The following is a 21,262-nucleotide window of genomic DNA, read 5'->3' as shown; positions in this document are numbered from 1 at the left end:
TACGTTCCTGAAATTGATGATTTCAAGTGAGATTATTCCTGTTTAATGATTTATCTTATGTTAATTCAAGTGAATTATGAATTGATGCACTAACATGTACTGTTGATGATGTCTAGGCTTGTGCCAAGCTATTGGTTGGATTTTATTATGTTAATTTTAAAATTATGCATTGAAATAGTAAGTGTCCAAATAGAAATGTGCTTATGTTCATGAAATGGTGGTAAGGATCAAAGTATGTAATTTCTTATGAAATGGTTTATCATGTAGTTGATTCCAAAAGAGTTATGTTTAAATGCACTAGCTTGTGGCCATGAATGACGTTATGCTTATGTCTTGTGTGTTATGCATATGAAACGGGTGAAGAAAAGTAATCAAATGGTAAGTTCATAGTTGAAATGTAATATGATGAAAAGGGAATGATGAGTTGAATGATGTACTTATATGTGGGAAATTTACGTATGCTATGGATGAATATACCTAGTTCATGAACAAATATACTAATTAATGAATTGATGTTATTATTTAAGCTAAAGTAAATAAATGCAATGGAAAGTAAGTAAATGGAAGGGTTCAAAGTCTTGTAAAATCCTATTATGTTAGGAATGAAAAATATATATGACATTGATGAACTTACTCATTTATGAGTTGATGGTTATAAAGTTTGATAAACTTGTGAAATTGATATAGATTTATAATTACCCCATAAAGTTCATTATTAAAATGAAATGTTATGTTTAAAGTTTATACGAGCTTACTAAGCATTCATTGCTTACGTAGTTATTTTTCCTTTACTTTACAAATTATTGGAAGCTAGATTGGTTTGGAAGCTCGTCGGAGATCTATCACACTATCCAGCCATTATATTAGTAGTTTTTGATGTCTTGATCAAGGTTATAATTGCATGTATAGGTGGACTTGTGGTTTATATTAGTTGATGAGTTTGGCATGCATATGTCATTTTGGTTGATGTAATCTTAGTACTTTTGATGCCTTATTGATGTGAGTTATTTTGACAATGTGAATGGCCAAAATGGTAGGTGATGAATTGACCTCAACATGGTCAAGTTATGGTATGCTTTCGAAAGGTTTTGAATAAATGTGCATGATTGAAATATGGTTTGTATTGGAACCATTTGGAAATGGCTAGATTTGTGTCATTTAGATGGTTTTGATGCATATGAGAAATGGTCCAAATGGTAAAGTTATTTTAATATGGCATGAATCTAATATGGTATGGTTGATATGTGTCAATTGTGATATGTTTTGGTATGGAAATAAGTTAGTTGATGAATGTTTAAATATGCACATGTTTAAGTATGTTTGATGCATATGCTTGAAGTGCCTATTGACATATTGGTTATATGGATTATTAGCCTATTGTATGGACCTTTTTATGCAAGTTTTGAACATGTTTAGAAGCCTTGATCAGGTGTGTAAGAGTACTTAGGCTTATGATTGAGAAGGGTGATAGAAATGGCTTGATTTTAGCCATTTTCTTGTCCACTTGGCCTAAGTATAGGCTTGTGTCTCAGCTGTGTATAACACACGACCATGTCACATGGCCGTGTGTCCCCTATAGGTTTCAAAGGGTTGCAAGTTAGACAGTTACAGGGCCTAGCATATGGCTTAGCACACGGGCGTGTGAGGCCATTTAGAGAGTTACACTGCTTGGCATACGAGCGTGTGGCTTGGCCGTGTGACCCAAGTTAGAGAGTTACATGGGCAGGGACACGGTCGTGTGTCCCTATTTTGAATGTTACACAATCTAAGACACGGGTGTGTGTCTCAACTATGTGAGTCACACTGCCGTGTAACCCCCGCAGTGTCAAAATTTCTATCTTTTTCCATAAAGTTCTAAATATTTTTGATTTAGTCCCGAATCATTTCTAAAGTGTTTCTAAGGCCTCAAGGGCTCGAATAAGGGATGATATGCACGTATATGAATGGATTATGTTGTGATTAATGTAATGTTTGGAAATAAATGTTTTTAAGTTACGTTTTTACAGTAATGCTCCGTAACCCTATTCTGGCGACAGATATGGGTTAGGGGTGTTACACAACACCTTTTGACACCTTCCTTCCACCCCCATCCATAGTAGGATCATCAGAGTCACTCGGCAAATTTGATTGTCGTCTAACTTTTTTAGTGACCTTACCAACGCCTAAGTTTGGCACATCAAGATTGGCCCCAACCACACAGTCTGCTATGGTCAACACTGCACTCATCAGAAAGAAAATTAATACCCTATGGTTCGTGTTAACTTTTACCTTTTTATTTTTATTTCTTTTCTTTTCCATGATATTCTTTCTTATTACTTGATAACAAAGTTAAGGTATTCTCTCTCTCTCTCTCTCTCTATATATATATATATATATATATATATATATATTTCATAATATTTTTTTTGCGAAAAATTGTCAGAAGATGAAGCTTCAAAGAAAAGAGAAATTATCGATTGTGATTCAAAAAAGTGAAGAAGAAGAACTATATGGGTATGTTTTAATTATATATGTATGTTTCTGTTTCACAATATCGAAAAGAAAACCAACACTAGTTCTGTGAAAGAGAAAATGTGAATTTTATAATATATGTAGGGGTTTATGACAAGCACTAAATTATTTCGTATAATTAAATTCTAATGTCCCTCTATATAATAACTAATACATTGTTTTACTCATTTAAAATCATCACCCATGTACTTATATGTAATTTTGTTGACACAAAATTTCCTATTACCATTCCAAGCAATAATTATACATATTGAATTTTTTTAAACAAATTTTCGTTGACCGTTAGCGCAAGTACCAACATATAACTTGAATTGATATTATTGAATCTTAATTTAATTGATATCGATATTATTGTCAGTGTAAGAGAACGTAAGTTTAAGTGTATTGAAGTATATTATCTTCCTTTTTAAAGGTTGGGAATGTGCCATAGATAATTCTAGATATTGTAACAAAAAGAGCAGATATGATAAGACTCTTGAAATTAATGTTAAAATAAAATCAAGGTGAACAACTATTGAAAGAAAACATTATGCTTTAATTTTGGTCAAATTTTACATTGACTTGAGTAAATTGAATAAATCTAAATTAAATAATTTTAACTAAATCTTACATATAAATAGATAGTTTAATAGATATCGTTAGTTAATAATTAATTTAAGTTTATTTTAAATATTAAATTTTCATCTTCTTAATCTGTATTAAGAATAATATAAACTATTATAATTTCAAAAATTAAAAAATAAAAATACTAAATCTATTACGTATAAGTACATCCATGTCTTCTTCTCATTTTTCATGAAAAGAAATTATCAAATAATTTGTATTAAGGATTATCAAATATATTTTAAAATTAAAACTTCTGAAAATATTAATTTTCAGATAATTTTTTCAAGAATCTATCAAAGAGGGTCTAAATTAAAAATTATAAAACTAAGAGTGTATTTTATAAATCATTGAAAATTTTCAAAATTTAATATTTTAAATATGTTTGATAATCATTTTAATTTTTACTTAATATAAAATTTTCAATAAAATAGTGTTAAATAAGATAAGTAGGTAGGTAGCTAGCTACTTATCACTTAATGTAAAAAATATTAAGTTAATTTTGTTTTATTAAAAATATTTTTAAAATGAGATATTTAAATTATCATATTTTTCTTTTATCTAAACTATATAAAATAATATAACATATTATATTAATAAAATTAAAATTAAAATTAAATAATTTTAAAAATAAATATTTACTTTTATCAAACAATATTTAACAGTTATATTTATTAATTTACCAAATTTTTAATATAAATTCAAATTTTAATTTTGAGGATTTAAAATTTTAATTTATCAAATATTCTAAATTATCGATTAAACATCATCAAAAACAAAATTCGGCGCCGTATGGAACTCCCTTGCCTTTGGGAAGCTCCTTGTCAAACCTAAAGCAACCTCCCTATCAAAGTATCAGCATCAGATGCCACGTACTGTCAAAATTTGGTAATTATCTAAATACTATTTAATTTATTTTATATTTACCATTTTTTATATTTCAATTAATCAAATAAAAAAATTATGAAGTATATAATTTTTTCATGTCTTCATATAAATTATTGAAATTCCAGCTCTCTCCATCTTTATCACCATTTTTTTAAACTCACCGCTGGTTTTACAGATTTTCCATAATACACTCATTCAATCTCCCCCAAAATAGGCAATACATGTTTATGCTTCCATAAATTCATTATTCTTCTCTGTTCTCCGAGAAAATTGAGAAGGAACGGTTTTTGAAATCTGTGTGAGCTTAAGGTAAGTAGTTTTATTTAATTTTTTTATGCTCCGATAGATCTTGATCAGGTTTAATTAGTTTGAATCCTGATCAGGTTCTATTTGTTATAAAGGTATAGTTTTTAGGTTTGAGTTGGGCTTTTTCTTATGTTCTATTTTATGGATATTTGATTTTTTAACTTTTCTTTTTGGAATTTTCTGTTCTATATATATCCAACTATTGCAATTTCTCAAGAAAATTAAAGCTTGGTGATTTTGCGATCAACCTGGATGTAATGGGATATTATCTGATTCTAGGATTACTCTTTTTTATTTTTCCTTCTCCGTCTGCCTTGAATTGATTGATTCATGAATACGCTATATGCATTTGCCTGATTGTATTTCGAGTATATCCAACGTTTGAAAAGCGAACATTAAGTACTTATTCTCAAAAACATATACATATGAAATGCATTTAAGATTGACAAAAACATAAAACAAGCATTGGTTGAGATCTTGTTTTCATTTGTGAAACAGATATTGTTTTGGGGTTGACGTCATCAAGTATACGACTCCTCACAATTCAGGCTCCGACATTTCAGCTTCAGTCTGCAGAATCAGGAAATGGTTAACAGGTTTGTTCTGTCATTCCCCTTGTGTGATTTTGATTACGTGTAAAGAAAGAATGAAACGAATGGGGTTCTATATCTCTTTTCCTGTTGGCATTAGGTATGGAGTGTTTTGATGCGCGGAGAATATCATGTTGCAGTGCTTAGACGGATTGAAGCATTTATTTGCTTCTGTATTGCACTGTTGTGATATTGATTTGTGCAAGCAATCCAGCGGTCTCGAGGATCCTGAACTTCTTGCAAGAGAGACAGTTTGTATGTCATCAATTTCCTTTCCTTCTCTTTTTTAAGTAATACTGTTAAGCACTTACCGTATTGGTAGAAGGATAGCGGCAGCGCATTTGCATAATTTAACATCTTGTTTGGACTTTGCCTATGTTATTTTTGTTATTGAGACGTTCTATTGGAATTTGTTGTTTTGCTTACCTTGATGCAGTTAGTGTAAGTGAAATAGAAGCACTCTATGAACTCTTCAAGAAGATAAGCAGTGCAGTGATAGATGACGGGCTGATTAACAAGGTCACATTTTGTTGTGAATTAATACATTTTATGTTTGTCAAGTTTTTGAACTTGATTGTTGCTCCGATTGAATTGGATTTTTCCATCCATCTTATCCTTTTAGTATTTGACTTTTGTTTACATACTATTTGGCAGGAGGAGTTTCAATTGGCGTTATTCAAGACAAACAAAAAGGAGAGCTTGTTTGCAGATCGGGTAATTTTATCTAATGTTAAATTATATTGTTTTCATCCTTGATAAAAGAGTACTTCTCAATTTCATCTTGCCAACTCTTTGTAGTATTTTAGCTCAACTCATTAGCTTCTTGCCTGAGCTGCTATCAATGTATTTCTGATTTCATTGTAGGTGTTTGACTTGTTTGATACAAAGCATAATGGAATTCTAGGTTTCGAAGAGTTTGCTCGTGCTCTTTCTGTCTTCCATCCAAACGCTCCTATTGACGATAAGATTGACTGTATGTGCCCACTATTTAAGTTGCTTGCATCTATTTTTCTATTAGCCTGCAGATATAATCTCGTTAACTTGCTGGTTGTATGTACATAATAAAAAAGCATGTACCGAATGTTTTGTCTTTTTTGTTTTAGTCATCTTTTGTCAGCTTCTAGTAGCTAAGTACTTTCTCTTCTCCCTATTCTTTTTTATTTTTTATTTTTAATTTTTCATTTGCAGTCTCTTTCCAACTATATGATCTCAAGCAGCAAGGTTTCATTGAGAGGCAGGAGGTTTGTTTTGAGTTTCTATTTTATTGTTTGTGTTTTTTTCTATTTTTCTTTTCTTTATTCATATTTTCCATACACAGGTTAAGCAAATGGTAGTGGCTACGCTTGCTGAATCTGGCATGAACCTTTCAGATGATGTTATAGAAAGTATAATTGACAAGGTGATCATTCAATTTGATTTAATTGGAGTCGTATTGCTTCTAAAATTTTATTTTATTGGGTTTAGCTTCTACATGTTAAGTTTTGGAGCTTTTCGACAGACTTTTGAGGAAGCTGATACAAAACATGATGGGAGGATTGACAAGGAAGAGTGGCGAAGCCTTGTTTTGCGACATCCCTCCCTTCTGAAAAATATGACCCTGCAATACCTTAAGTAAGTAGCCAATAGATTCTACTATGGAACACTAATTGCTGTTGAAATATCACTGGAAAGGACATATCGATTTTGATGCGTGCTCAACTTGTAAATGTTGTTTGTTTTGTTGAGCAGAGATATCACGACGACATTCCCAAGCTTTGTTTTCCACTCGCAAGTTGATGATACCTGAAATCAACAAATGGATGAAAGCTTTCATATGGCCTACTTCATTCTAGGCAATGGTGGCAGATACAAATATAAATGGGCGGCCAAAGAGTGAGTCTCTGTGATGTTATGGTTTATTGGTTAAAATTATTTTTCTTGTGTGCGTCAATATTCAACCGTTGAACATTCTTCTTCTTGTTCTTAGTGTTCTTTTGTTTATTGGTTAATTTCAGATGGTGTTACAGTGTAAAAAAAAAAAAAAAAAAAAAAATCTGGGTCCATTTGAAATTCTTTTTCTATTATAACCTAGAAATTTGGATGTAAAGTTGAATATGGGTGGCAAATAAACGAATCAGTAGCAGTTCCAGTGAGACTCCCATCTTTCTATTCAATTGTAAAATGGGTTGTTCTAATGGGGATTTCTGGGTTCTATTTTCTGTTGAACTGCAAAATGAGTTTCCCCGATGTAATTTTGGGTTTTATTGTGTTTTTGTTTTGCGTATTAAAATAAGCATCTTGAAAAAAAGGGGCTCGTGCCAAAATAGTAGATCTTATCATGCATGATTTTATTATTATTATTATCTTGTTTAGGATATTTTATTTTGATAAAATTTGATGCGTTTTATGTAGTTAGAGATATTCATGTGCTTATGTTGGCCTTTAGTGTTCCATTTTTTTTTGGTAATCGTCTTATAAAATAGAAGTGAATCTGAATTGCAGCTTTGAACATGTCATTTGAGGTGTAATCATATTTTTTAAAAATAATAAAATAAAAGTTGAACTCTAAAAATAGTCAAATCTTTGTTTCGGTTTTAGTCCTTATCGAAATTTAATGTTTTAGTTATTTATCCATCGATTTGGTTTTAATTTTATTCAATAAATTTAACTTTCAATAAAATTTTAAAAATTAAAAACTATCAAAAGTAAAAAATATATATTTAATTTTTTTTAAATTTTATAGGAATTAAGATTAAATTGATAAAATTTGTAAAGTTAGTAGTTAAATAATTTGTTGAATTTTTAGAATTAATGTTAAATTGATAGAATTTTTAAACATTGGAGAGTTAAATTTATTGGTATACTAAAAAAAAAAAAGCTCTCAGTAATGGTTTAATGAATAATTGATCAAAATATTAAATTTTGATAATGTCAATAACTAAAATAAAAATTTTAAATTTAGGTGACTGAAATAGAAACATGTTACTAATTTAATGACTATTTTTATAATTTATCTTAAAATAAAATATGTTTGAGATTAAGAAAATGGATTCAAATATATGATATCTGAAAATGAAGTATGCAAATAGTAAAATTTTCAATTGCTTTTATGACTCAAGGTTTTGAAATTTTGCTGGGATGCAAACAGAAAATAACATGTTTTCTCTGGGGTTTCTTTCTTGGGAAAATATTTGATGCAGATTCATAAGTTTCATGTGTCATTACTGAATAATAACATGATATATTATCATTGAATAGAAAAAAAGAATAATGGAGGAATTATAAATAAATACTAATAAATCTATTTAAATAAAATTATTAGTATATATTTTTAATTTAATGATGGTGTGTCATGTTAATATTTGTTAATATAGATAAGATTTATGCACCAACGATACATTAATATTGTTCTTTTCCTTTTAAAAAAAATTAACTTAGATATCATATACTGGGAAGTGAAATTCTAAGAATTATAAAATTAGAAGTATTTATAAAATAATTAATTTAATAATATAAGATTTTGATTATTTATTTAAAAATAATAAGGAAATTATTTGAAGTGGGCGGCTGGTTTTTAATAAATAAGGTAGTTAACATATGTTACTTTTGTTTAAAAGTAAATTTCATTAAAAAAGTTTATTCATATATATTATTAAATTGGTTAAACGTGTTTTAAGTCCTTTTACTCTTATTACATTTGGAATTTAGTTACACTTTTATTTAAAGGAATTTAGTCTTTTACTTTTCATATTTAAAATGCAAGTGTAATTGTTAACATTGCTAAAAATTATTTTATTAAATTTAAGTTCATCACAACGTTAATCTTTTAGTTAGATGGTTATCAAGTGAGTATTTTTTATTTCCAAATGTCACACCAACAAATTTAACAAAAATTTAAACAAGATTAACGGTTGAATTTAAATTTTGAAATTTGAAAATTAGAGAAACTAAATTCCTAGGATTAATAGACACTAAATTCCAATTTGCAATGAGTACAAGGACTTATAGTATATTTTAACCTATTAAAGTTGGTGTTTGATTTTTCTAATTGAGTTGCTATTTGATTAATTCAAACTAATATATAGATATAGATAATGTATATTAACCCATGAACTGATTTAGAATTTAAATCCAACTTTGCCTAGGAAAAAATGAAATAAACATATAAGAGATTTTTGTATTATAAAGTTATAAGTGTAATAATTCGAAGATCAATGATGTCGAAAAATCAGGTTCCATGACCTCGTTTTTTTAAACCGAAACTGTAAATATTTTTATTAAATATTTATGAAGTTATATTAGAAGTAAATTGAATTTTGAATAAGTAATTTTACCGAATTAGTGTTTAATTAAGGTGCAAGGATTAAATCGTAAAACCAATAAAAGTTTAATTGTTGGAGAATTATTCATTAGAAGCAAAGAGTAGGGATTAAGAAAGTAATTATGCCTTCTTAAAGGTATAGTGCGTAGTAAGTGGAAAGAAAGATTTCTTTCTTTCTTTCTTCTAAAACCATAACCGAATGTGGAGAAGAAACACAAAGAACGTTCGACTCTTAGGGTTTCAATTTCAATTCCAAAATTGGTTAGTTCAATCTAGTCTTTTTCTTGTAATTTTTATGTTTTTGAAATCAAGGGAGCTTAATCTAGCCGACTCATGTGTAAATTTTCAAAATTGTTAAAGATTTGGAAAGATGCCATTGATGGATTCTTGAAGTTTTAGGTACTAAATTGATAGATTTTAAGTGTATAAAGGAAAAAGGACTAAATTGTGAAGTCAATTGGTAGTTTTGTTCAATAGGGATTAAAATGCACAAATTTCAAAATTTGTGATAGAAATGAGAAATTGAAGGTCCTAAAAGGACTATAGTGAAAATTGATTGAAAATATGAGTTCTAGATTGAAGGTTATGTTAGTCTCGATTTTAAGGACTAAATTGAATAAATTGTAAAATTTACTTAAATTTACAATTGAATATGAGTTTGTTTGTCTATTTATGGTTTGATGCGTTTACGTTAATCCATAGCTGACGTTGACTTGGATTCCTCAAAAAAGAAAGGAAAATACAAACTCGTTGATGAATAGCTTAGAGTTTACAATTTGTGTTTCTATAATCCAAACCATCTCGATTGTCGCATTCATAAATTGCATTGTATGTAAGATTATAAGGTGACCTAAAAATGATCAAATGAATTGGATTGACTTGATATGGATTAATTGTTTACGAGTGGGGCTAAATTGAATAGTTTTAAAAATATCAAATATTGTTAGAAATATGAAATGAAGTATATATTGTGTTTAATTATGTTGTTGCACATGTGAACAATGATTGGTTAATGAGATTATGATATGAAATTGAGAATTTGGCTTACGAAATGAAATTGAGAAATGGTTACCCTATTAACTGTTCGAACAGGGTCAGGTATAATTGGCATGTCATAGGATAGGAAGATTTAGGGTTATACGACTACATGTCGGGAAGTTCTAGGCACGCCCATTTGTCGATTATATAGACTAGTGTGGGGCACAACTATTTGTTGGTTATATCGACTAATGCTGGGCGCATTTCACTATTTTTAGATTTATCTGGTAGACACTGGGTGCCAAACTAATGTAATGGTTAGATCCGCGTATCCGTCCGAGTTCGAGTCAGATTAATAGAGGGTTAAAAATGTGGAACAGATAATGAATTGTGAAAAGAATTTATATGACAATCAATTGTGTTATTTGATATTGAAAGCTCGGAACTGAATTGAGAAATATGGTATTATATTTTTGAAATATCAATTACGAAATAAAAAGTATTAATATAATGATATTTAAAGGATATATCCACCTTATGATCTTCGTATCATTTTTTGTATGTTTTATATTATGATTTAATATTCGGATTATAGAAATACCACTAAATTCATACTTAGTGCGCGGTTTTATTTTCTGTGCGCAGGTTAGGTTTCAATTGAGTACGCTTATTGCTATCAACATCTAGCAGTAAATCCCAAATTCAACAAGTGGTGATGTTCTTATTAGTTTAAGTCTAGCTAAGATTTAAGAATGATTTGGTATTTTCATGTGGATTGTATATATGTTAATGCTGGTAAAAATCTTGGTGATGAATTGAATTATGTGCATGCTTAATGATCTTGATATGTGGATTTGGTAAGTGGTATGCTTTTGATGGATAGTTTAGAAATGTTGAATGGCCTATTTTAGGTAAATCTATTGAAGTGTTAAGGCATGAATTTATCATGGTAGGTTGAAGAATTGAGGAATACTGAAATTTAAAATTTTTATATGCTTTGAATTTGAGTTGAGCTTAAGATGTAGTAGAATGAAATAGTTTGATTGAGCTTGAATGTTGAAATGGAATGTAGGTTGTAAACTTGAAATAAATATGTTCGTATAGAATGTTACAAATGAATAGGTATGGAATTGGTAATTAGAGTCTAGTTACTAGCATATGTATGGTTGATGGAAATAGGGATGAGAATTGTACCTAATATGCCATGATGTTTGAGGTAAATTTGGAGATATGTTGTTAAGATTTTGACCAAGTTAATCTTATATTTTTGGTTGTGAGTTGATGGATTTGTAGTTGTGAATTGTGATGTTATGTTATATGCTTGGATATAGAATTATATAGCAGGTTTGAGGTGCTTAAGATTATCATTGGAAAATGTTTTGTATATAAGCATGAAATGGGAACTTTAAAAGATTATTTTGACGATTTTTGCAAAAAAGTATCGATACCCTTGCATTAGGTAGTGATACTTGACCATATGAATAATTTTCTAAATCAAACAAAATGCCAAAACGGTATCGGTATTTAATTAGGTATTGATGATTTACAAAAAGTATAGATACCAAGACATTAAATATATACCCTTGTTTTGTAAAACAAACATGTTCGCATTTTTGTATCGCTACATTTGTTATAGATACCAAATAATGTATTGATACAGTATCGATACCAATCAATTAAGTATCGATACCAACTCTAAAAATTTGAGATTTTACAATTCATCTCTATTTCATGCTCGGACTTCACAATTAAGCCTTTATATGTTCAATTTACTGGATTTGGAATGAATGAGTATTTATAATTGTATGTTTTGAATATAAGTACGAATTAATTGACTATAGTTTCTCTAGTGACGAATATGACATCCTGTTATTCAGATCTAGCGATCGGGTCGTGTAATAGGGTGTTACAATAAGCAATTTAGTCTCTCCCAAAATAAATGGAGCAAATCAGTTCATGTATTATTAAAAAGTTAAAAATGAGAACAATTTATGCTAACATTAATTAGTTCTATTAATAAATATAAGGTAAAGAGCAACTAGTCCCTATTGATCTGCCATTATTCCTTTTGACAAATTAAGCTCTTTTCAATACTTAATGAGCTTGTATTCAAGTAATATATATTTTTAGTCCATTGCTAGAATTAGTTAGTTTTGAATTTAAGTTTAATAAAATGAGCTTTTAGTGTTATATTATGACTTGTTAGGCCTATTAGGGCCTACGGAGAAATTAACATATTGATTAAGTGTGCATGATAATTTTTTTACGGATGAAACAGTGGCTTGCCCTGGATGTCGCAACTTTCGAAAGGAATGTCGCTACAACAAAGCAAACCTCAACACTTAGTAGAATTTCGAACATAACTCCAAGAGGTGAGCTACTAGAGACGATGTCGAAATATCCACAAGCCAAAATCGCGACATCAAACTTTGAGTTCAAAAGGGGAGTAGACTGCCATCGATGTCATGACACCGGCTATAGGGTGTCATGGCATTAGTCCGACGAGACCTATTTGGCTGCCAAGGGTGGTTTTTTTTTGCACAATCATAATTAACCTGTTATAAAGCTTGTAATTGACCTAATTTGGTCATCTAATACAAACACTATAAACATTAGCTCTTAGAACTTGATGGGAGGGTCAGTTTAGCATTCAAACTTTAGTTATTTGTTCTTAGTTAGGGTTTAGTTTTATTTTCGATTTCTTTTGCAATTGTAAAATTTTATTTTCAATTTCAATATCAGTTCAATTTTATTTTCTTTTCCATTACTTTTCTATTATTTTCTTCTTCACTGATATCAACAATCAATTGAGGGTTCAAGCCAAGTTGCAAATTCAGATCTTCGAATTCTGAGCAATCTTTTCTCTCTTCTCTTTATCTTTACATCCATTCCCATGTTTGGTAAATTGATAAGAGAGCTTGCATCTAGAATGACCTGGAACTAAACCCTAGGAAGGTTGATGATTTGAAGTGAGATTGATTAGCTTGGGTTAGGGTTTCACATCCAGTAAGCTGGATTACATTAAGCAGATTAAACCTTAAAATTGACGACTCTAGGATAGTACTTAGGTAGATGAAGTCGAACGGATAATATGCTTGGCATCAACTTAATCTAATCCGATGTAATTTAACAGGTAGAAAGATAAGTAAATTAAGCCGACCAATTAATGTAATTATAGGCCGAAAGATATTAATTAGGTTAGTTGTTAGCTAATAAGTGAAAAACCCCAGATTTAAGTTAATTATGAACATGTAAGTGAGTCATCATTCTATCTACTTTAATTGATTTCAATTTCGATATTCTGTCTTTAATTTATTCCGCAAACCATCTTGTTTTTATTCTATCGTAATATGATTTGGACATGAGTTTTAGACTTAATTAGCGTGTGATCTCGTACTTAGAATTTAGTTTAAACAAACTTCCCTTAGATACAATCTTCAGAATACTTTCAAAGTGTTTCATTGTAATAACAAAACTATATTATAATTTAATTTGTACACTTACAGACACCGTATATATTTTCATATCTAATTGTATAATTTTAAACCCTAGAACACACACGTTAGGATGTGATCACCTATCAAAATAAACAAAGTTGTTTAGTCCCTATGGCATCCAAAATTGAGCAAGTAAACAACAATTGAAGAAATATTAGCTATTTTCATTAATTTAAGCTAACGTGGCCAAAAGAATATATATATTATATAATTCTGAAAAACATGGTAATGCGTTAATATACAATTACTTGAAATTTTAAAATGTAATAAAATAAATATTCAAACAAAAGTTGAAAAAAAATAAAAGATTCAATTTTTAAAAGAATTTAAAGACTATTTTACCTATAAAGGCTCATTTTCAACTTTATTAACGAAATGAGCTAATTTTTTTATTATTTACTGGAAAGGGTAAAAAATGCTAAAACGTGTATACGTAGGAGTGTTTTTGGGTGAAATTTCAGCAAAACGCGCTGATGTGGAAGCGATTTTGCCATGTCAGCACAAAATGTGCTAATGTGCGCGCACTTTTACCTGCTCTCAAATTAAATTTTCAAAAAAGATCATTTTTAAAAAAAATATATAAAAATAGACCAATTTTTTTGAAAATTTACAAGAATAAGCCTTTATAAAAACCCAAAGTGGCAACACCGTTTTTTTTAAGGTGTTACCAATTAATAAGGAAATAAAACTTACAAAGCAGATCTTTATATAGACCTAAAGTCTCATTTTCCTTGTTTTCTTAAGCAATATGTGATATGAGACGTGTATATATAGACTCATGAATAGGTTTGCAGCTTGTTCCTAAACAATGTAATATTCTTTCCTCTTTTAACTAACAATATAAGATTAAAGGCTACACTATATGTTTATAATTTTTTACAAAACAATTTCTATTTTTTTAATATTTTGTTAAGATTTTCTCATACTATAAAATTATCTTTTGAGATCTTTAATCTTGTTGCATTTTAGAATTGTTAGCATATATAAAAGGACTATAAAAATAAGAATAAATTGCACATATGAAACTTATACATGCAATAATCTTCTATTCAATTTTAAATGTTTGAAGTTAATATCAATGTAATTCTAATTTTTAAAATAATTTTCCATTATTTAAATTTAGAAGTTATACTTTTAATTTTTTATTATTTATTTTATTTTATATTATGAATGTTTGATTATTAAATAAATGGTGAGTATTTGGTACTCAAATAATATATTTTTTATAATTTTAAAAATTGATATATCTTTTTAAATATTTATTTATTTTAATATTTTACTATACTCATTATTTTTTAATCCTAATTTTAATTTAATTTTCATCACCTAATGAATGTTGATAAATTTATTTCAGATGTATTTTGACTAGATAGATAATCTATTTAAACATAGTATATAATTATGTTAAATAAGTTTTTTTATAGAAATATATAATATAATTAAAATATAATAATTATTTTTCATATTTTTATATCTAGATTAAATTACATTAGTAGTCACTTAACTATGATTTTTTGGCTATCGAATTATAAAACTTACAAAATGATCACTCAACTATTAGTAATTTTTAAATATTTATTTTTAATATTTTACCATACTCATTTTATATTTTATAATTTTTTTTACTTATAGAGTTTAAAAGTTTTATTTATATTGTAACAAATGTTAATTTTTATAAAAAATTTAAACTCTATAAGTAAAAAATATAAAATATAATGTAGCCCTTAATCTTATGTTGTTAGTTAAAAGATGAAGAAATCACACATTGTTTATGAACAAGCTGCAAACCTATTAATAAGTCTATAATATGCATATTTCATATCCCACATTGCTTAAGAAAACAAGGAAAATGAGATTTTAGGTCTATATAAAGATATGCTTTATAAGTTTTATTTCCATATTAATTGATGACACCTTAAAATAAATAAAAAATTGTGTTGCACTTTGGGTCTTTATAAATACTTATTCTCGTAAAATTTCAAAAAAAAAAGGTCTATTTTTATTATTTTTTTAGAAAAATGACATTTTTTAAAAATTTAACTTGAGAAAAGGTAAAAGTGAAACACGTTAACACGTTTTTGTTGACACGGGGTAAAACACTCCCATGTCAGTGCGTTTTATGCTGACATGACAAAATCGTTTCCCCAAAAGTGCATTTTGCTAAAATTCACCCAAAAACGTTCTATGTGGACACGTTTTGTCATTTTTAGCCCTTTCCGGTAAATAATGAAAAAATTAACCCATTCTCGTAACTATATAAATGGACCTTTATAGGTAAAATGGTCGAATTTAAAGTTTTCAAAATTTAAAAGTTCTAATTAATTTTAATATTTTTTAAAAATTTTCAAATTTTTAATTTTAAGAATATATAGTATTTTTAATTCTTTTGAAAATATTTTTTAATTAAAATGTTCACATACTCTATAGACAAGCGGCACTAGAGACTCAAGGAGTCAACGTAGAAGGCGAATCCCATTTAGGGTTAGCCAGTACATATGTTAAGCTTGTTATGAATGTTAAAAAAGGAAAAGGAAGCAGTAGCTTGGGCGGACAAGCTCCAGTATTGTCTGTTGGGTACTCTAGGTTTACACGAAACGTCAAATTCGCCCCATTTTGCTCAACAAGGTATTAACATCCTTGAAGACAGAATACATTTCAAGTTAGCTCCAGCTTCGGCGGACATCAAAGTTTTATTGCAGATTGTGGGTACTGGTTATGTGATTTTGAAATCACGGTGGTGATGTGAGTTGTAAAATACATAGCCACCTTGAAGTTTGGATCCCTACAAGTATAGCCATTTACTGAAAGATGATAAAAGCATACGGCAGTGGACTAGATTCCATTTACGAGCACTAAAGATTCATTTACCATTACAAAGAAAACACAGCATTGACCAATTTTCCAGAATATTATATTAAAAGCTAAAAATGAGACTAGCAAATGAACTCTTCACAAACATGTTAAAAAGCTTAGTCAACTTCCTCCATCTTGCTGCCCTCGGCATCAGCATCCTCCAATGGTGGAATCTCAGAGTCGGCATCAGCATCTCCTGCATCCTCGTCAATGCTCAACCCAAGTTTCAACATCCTATGGATTCTGTTGCCAAAAGTATTTGGGTCATCGAGGCTAAACCCAGAGGTGAGGAGGGCAGTCTCAAAGAGCAACAGAACAAGGTCTTTCACAGACTTGTCATTCTTATCAGCATCAGCCCTCTTTCTCAGCTCTTCCATGATGGGGTTCTCAGGATTGATCTCCATTGTCTTCTTGCTCGACATGTATCCAGCCATGCTGTTATCTCTCAAAGCTTGTGCCTTCATGATTCTCTCCATGTTGGCAGTCCAGCCATACTCGCCGGTCACCAAACAGCAAGGGGAATCAACGACACGATCAGAGACCATAACTTTCTCCACCTTGTCACCTAAGACATCCTTGATGACCTTGCAAAGACCTTCAAATTTCTCTTTCAAAGCTTCCTTCTTTTTCTTCTCATCTTCACTCTCATCAAGCTTCAAACCTTCCTTTGTTGCAGACACAAGCTTTTTGCCCTCAAATTCCTTTAGCTGACCAATGGCATACTCATCGATGGCATCAACCATATAGAGCACCTCATAACCTTTCTTCTTCAGCTTCTCAAGGAATGGGGAATTCTCAACAGCTTTTTTACTCTCACCAGTGATGTAATAGATGTCATTTTGACCCTCCTTCATTCGGGTCACATAGTCCTTCAAGCTGGTCATCTCATCACCACTCTTGGTAGAGTGATATCGAAGCAATTCCGCAATCTTATTTCGGTTCTGAGAATCCTCATGGATACCAAGTTTGAGGTTCTTGGAGAAAGCCTCATAGAACTTGTTGTAATCTTCCTTGTTCTCAGCTATTTCAAAAAAGAGCTCAATGCACTTCTTCACCAAATTCTTGCGGATAACCTTCAAGATTTTGTTCTGCTGCAACATTTCTCTTGAGATGTTGAGAGGAAGATCCTCTGAGTCAACAATACCTTTAACAAAGCTAAGAAACTCAGGAATCAACTCCTCACAATTGTCCATGATAAACACACGCCTGACATAAAGCTTGATGTTATTGGGCTTCTTCCTTGTGTCAAAAAGATCAAAGGGTGCCCTCTTAGGAACGAAGAGGATAGCCTTGAACTCAAGCTGACCCTCAACTGAAAAGTGCTTGACAGCCAAATGCTCTTCCCAATCATTTGTAAGGCTCTTGTAGAATGCAGCATATTCTTCCTTGGTTATCTCCTCTGGTTTCCTCATCCAAATCGGCTTTTGCTTATTCACCAATGACCACTCATGCGAGACCTCCTTAATCTTCTTCTTTTTCTTCTCTTCCTTCTCCTTTTCCTCATCTACATCCTCAACTTTCCCTTCCTCATCCTTCTTATCCTCCTCGTCCTCATCATCAGAAATCTCCTTCTCGGTTGTCTTCTCAATCCAAAGTGAAATAGGATAGCTAATGAACTCAGAGTGCTTCTTAATCAAGTCCTTTAAACGCCGCTCCTCAAGATACTCAAGTTGATCCTCTTTTAAGAAAAGGGTAATTTTAGTACCCCTGCCAAGCTTCTCCCCGGAAGTATCCCTCGTGACGGTGAAGGATCCACCAGCTTGAGACTCCCACACATACTGCTCATCATCATTATGTTTTGTTGTAACAACCACCCTTTCGGCGACCAAGTAAGCCGAGTAAAATCCAACTCCGAATTGTCCAATCATGCTAACATCAGCACCAGCAGCCAATGCCTCCATGAATTCCTTAGTCCCGGACCTAGCAATGGTACCAAGATTGTTCACCAAATCTGAATAAAAAAGACAATCTCATTAGAACCTCTCTCTCTTGATTAAAATTCAGTGAACAACCGAATGCACAAGAAGCAATAACAAAACTTACCGGCCTTAGTCATGCCAATACCGCTATCGATGATCGATAGAGTATTGTTTGTCTTATCGGGGACAATGTGGATAAACAGCTCGGGTTGAGCATCAAGTTTGCTCTTGTCCGTCAAACTCTCGAATCTAATCTTGTCCAATGCCTAAAACCACAATTTTTAATAATTAACTTAAATGATACTAGCTTTAAATTTATCATAAAACCTAAAATTAAAACCCACTTCTATGCTAACGATTTGCAGGTTTAATCAAACTTCGAAAACCATAGATTCAAAGACTACCATTTGCATTTCAATCTTAAACTTTCATACTATAAATTCCTAAAATTATAAAAAACAAATCAAATGACAGAATGACAGCTTTTATTAACAAATGTAATTTTCAATTGAAATAAACAACCAACAAAGCACTGCCTATAAATTAAAAACAAAGAGAAAATAAAAACCCAAATTTTGTTTCCATACAAAAAAGCAAACAAAATCAACCAGCATTAAAGCAAAAGAGATTAGATCCAATTAACCATACCTTAAAATTATAATAAAGTAATTAAAAAAACATCTCCATATTGACGACGAAAACGACAACAACCAAAAAAAAAAAAAAAGAAGAAGTTAAAACAGAGTAGAGGAGGACTTACATCAGAAGCGTTGCTGATGATCTCACGAAGAAAGATCTCCTTGTTGCTGTAGAAAGTGTTGATAATTAAACTAAGAAGCTGGTTAATCTCAGCTTGAAAAGCAAACGTCTCTGTGTCCGCCATTGATGAATAACTCAAAACCCCAAAGCAAAAGCACGCAAGAAAAACCGTAAGCAAAAGATTATATTCAGGTGTTTAGAGTTCTGAAGAGAAATTACAGAGATATAAGTAGCGCGTCACGACATTATTATATAGAAAATGCTTCATTAGGGTTTCTAGATCCTTCTATTGACCGTCCCTTTTTAAATCTAATTTTTGCGGTTTGGTAAGTTGTATATTGCCAATTTTGTTTTTCTAGATCCTTCTTTTTTCTGTTTCTCAACTTAATATGTTTCTAGATCCTTCTTTTCTTATAAAAAAGATGTTCAATTATTGGTACTATTTGAAAGCTGAGTATATTCCAAATAATACTAAGGTTGTGTTTGTTTTCAGGTAAAATATTTTTCGAAAAGTAATTTTTGGAAAATAATTTTTTGAAAAATAATTTATTTTTTGGTGTTTGGATGAATCATGTAAAATATTTTACATTGTTTGTGATTTCAAAAATATTTTCCTGAAAATTGTTTTAGTAAAATTTATATATTTAAGAATTTATTATTTTTTCTTTGTTTGATTGAGTTTACTTTATATATATATATATATTAATAAATTTATATTTTAAATTTTCTTTGTTTGATTGAGTTTACTTTATTTATATATATATATATATATATATATATATATATATATAATAAATTTATATTTTAAATTTTTTACATGTATTGCAATGATTTATTTATAAATAAATCATTTTAAATATATAATAATACTCAATTATTAAATTAGAATATTACCGTCATAAATTGAAAACAACTAAAGTCAAATAAATTATTTGTAATTGTGTTATAAAAATTAAAAATAAGGATTGAATAATTATAAATTAGCTTCTAAACCACAATTAATACTAGAAATTAATAATATTATCCAAATACATAATTAGTATTACACCACATGATAACAACAACATTATCCAAGTGCATAACTAATATTACACCATATGATAACTAATATTACACCACATGATAACAACAATATTGTCCAAGTGCATAACTAATATTACACCACATTAAAAGTATCAATTTCTTCAACCTTGAGAAAATTTTTGAAGCCAAATTTTCTATGCTCCTTACTTTTAATTAAAAAGCTTTTGCCTCAGATTCATGACTCACTAAATAATCAAACACGTAACAAAGGAAGTCATCATCAAATCCTTCTACCTCCATTGACATCACTTCTTCAGAAAGATGTGGTGTCTTATCCGCATAAATTGTTCCAAAGCATTAGCAATTTTGCCAAGTTGTTCACCCACAAATTTAATTTGTTCATCATTGACACTTTCTTGAGCCTTTTTTCTTTTACGTTTGGATGTGCGAGATGAAGATACATCTGTTCTTACCTCTTCATTAAGCTTCATTCTCGCAAATTATAGGCACTGAATCTATGTTATCATCATTCAAATCTATGTCAGCAAATGTTCTGGCAAAACTCCCTATTGCCATATCTTTGCCAACAACCAAAGCCATTTCATTATAATGATCAATGCTTTTATTCAAAAATGACTCATACTTCTTGTGCGCCTGTTGGATATTATACAAAATTAGAATAACAAGTAAAAAATAATTGAAATATACTTACCATATATATACATATATTACCATTACTGCTGCATCATATGTCGCTCTATCACATGTGATCATTTTCATGTTATCATCCCATCCAAAACCACTTTCACCCCGAATTGTACATATAATCGGCCACTGTTTTTTTACAGTCCTCAAATGATTTTTCACATGTTTTGCATCGCATTGGACTTGAAAATTTTCAGAAATAGCTTCGACAACTCGATTAATAGAAACTGCTTTGAAAGTATTAGAAGGCTTATTTCCTTTCTGGGCCTCCTCTGCTAAAATTTCAAGAAAAAGATGTTCTATCGGTTTTGTCCACCTGAATTGCTTGGA

At 30.0% G+C, this 21,262-nt stretch overlaps 2 protein-coding genes across 4 annotated transcripts; one reads left to right on the top strand and one right to left on the bottom strand.

The window, feature by feature from the left end:
• The first annotated feature begins 3,874 nt into the window (after positions 1–3,874).
• On the top strand, positions 3,875–7,185 carry LOC108461451 (calcineurin B-like protein 3). Of its 3 annotated transcripts, none has more exons than XM_053024342.1 (10): positions 3,875–4,002; positions 4,807–4,904; positions 4,999–5,153; positions 5,335–5,417; positions 5,553–5,612; positions 5,763–5,871; positions 6,087–6,139; positions 6,217–6,297; positions 6,397–6,509; positions 6,627–7,185. In XM_053024342.1, the coding sequence occupies exons 3-10, from the start codon at positions 5,030–5,032 to the stop codon at positions 6,682–6,684; spliced, it is 681 nt and encodes a 226-aa protein (XP_052880302.1). In that variant the 5' UTR covers positions 3,875–4,002; positions 4,807–4,904; positions 4,999–5,029; the 3' UTR covers positions 6,685–7,185. The 3 variants fall into 3 exon arrangements, with proteins under 3 accessions (XP_052880302.1, XP_017616787.1, XP_052880301.1); XM_017761298.2 differs by lacking the exon at positions 3,875–4,002 and adding an exon at positions 4,055–4,311; XM_053024341.1 differs by lacking the exon at positions 3,875–4,002 and adding an exon at positions 4,303–4,403.
• A 9,330-nt stretch (positions 7,186–16,515) lies between these two features.
• LOC108463865 (heat shock cognate protein 80-like) lies at positions 16,516–19,586 on the bottom strand. Its single transcript, XM_017763841.2, has 3 exons — positions 19,206–19,586; positions 18,570–18,711; positions 16,516–18,477 (listed from the first exon to the last, which is right to left on the bottom strand). The coding sequence occupies exons 1-3, from the start codon at positions 19,326–19,328 to the stop codon at positions 16,643–16,645; spliced, it is 2,100 nt and encodes a 699-aa protein (XP_017619330.1). The 5' UTR covers positions 19,329–19,586; the 3' UTR covers positions 16,516–16,642.
• Between the last annotated feature and the right edge of the window lie 1,676 nt (positions 19,587–21,262).

Source organism: Gossypium arboreum, chromosome 13 (genome assembly GCF_025698485.1).
Source record: "Gossypium arboreum isolate Shixiya-1 chromosome 13, ASM2569848v2, whole genome shotgun sequence".
In the NCBI taxonomy this organism is placed as follows: Eukaryota; Viridiplantae; Streptophyta; class Magnoliopsida; order Malvales; family Malvaceae; genus Gossypium; species Gossypium arboreum.
This window is presented reverse-complemented; position numbering and strand designations above follow the sequence as displayed.

What these genes read in the sequence shown, in the direction of transcription:
- LOC108461451 (XM_053024342.1), top strand. Translation starts at nt 5,030, where the DNA reads ATGTTGCAGTGCTTAGACGGATTGAAGCATTTATTTGCTTCTGTATTG. An exon ending in ATGACGGGCTGATTAACAAG is followed by an intron (nt 5,418 to 5,552) that starts GTCACATTTTGT and finishes ACTATTTGGCAG; the next exon opens with GAGGAGTTTCAATTGGCGTT. An exon ending in ATGACCCTGCAATACCTTAA is followed by an intron (nt 6,510 to 6,626) that starts GTAAGTAGCCAA and finishes TTTGTTGAGCAG; the next exon opens with AGATATCACGACGACATTCC.
- LOC108463865 (XM_017763841.2), bottom strand. Translation starts at nt 19,328, where the DNA reads ATGGCGGACACAGAGACGTTTGCTTTTCAAGCTGAGATTAACCAGCTT. An exon ending in TCATCAGCAACGCTTCTGAT is followed by an intron (nt 18,712 to 19,205) that starts GTAAGTCCTCCT and finishes TTGTGGTTTTAG; the next exon opens with GCATTGGACAAGATTAGATT. An exon ending in TATTGGCATGACTAAGGCCG is followed by an intron (nt 18,478 to 18,569) that starts GTAAGTTTTGTT and finishes TTTTTTATTCAG; the next exon opens with ATTTGGTGAACAATCTTGGT.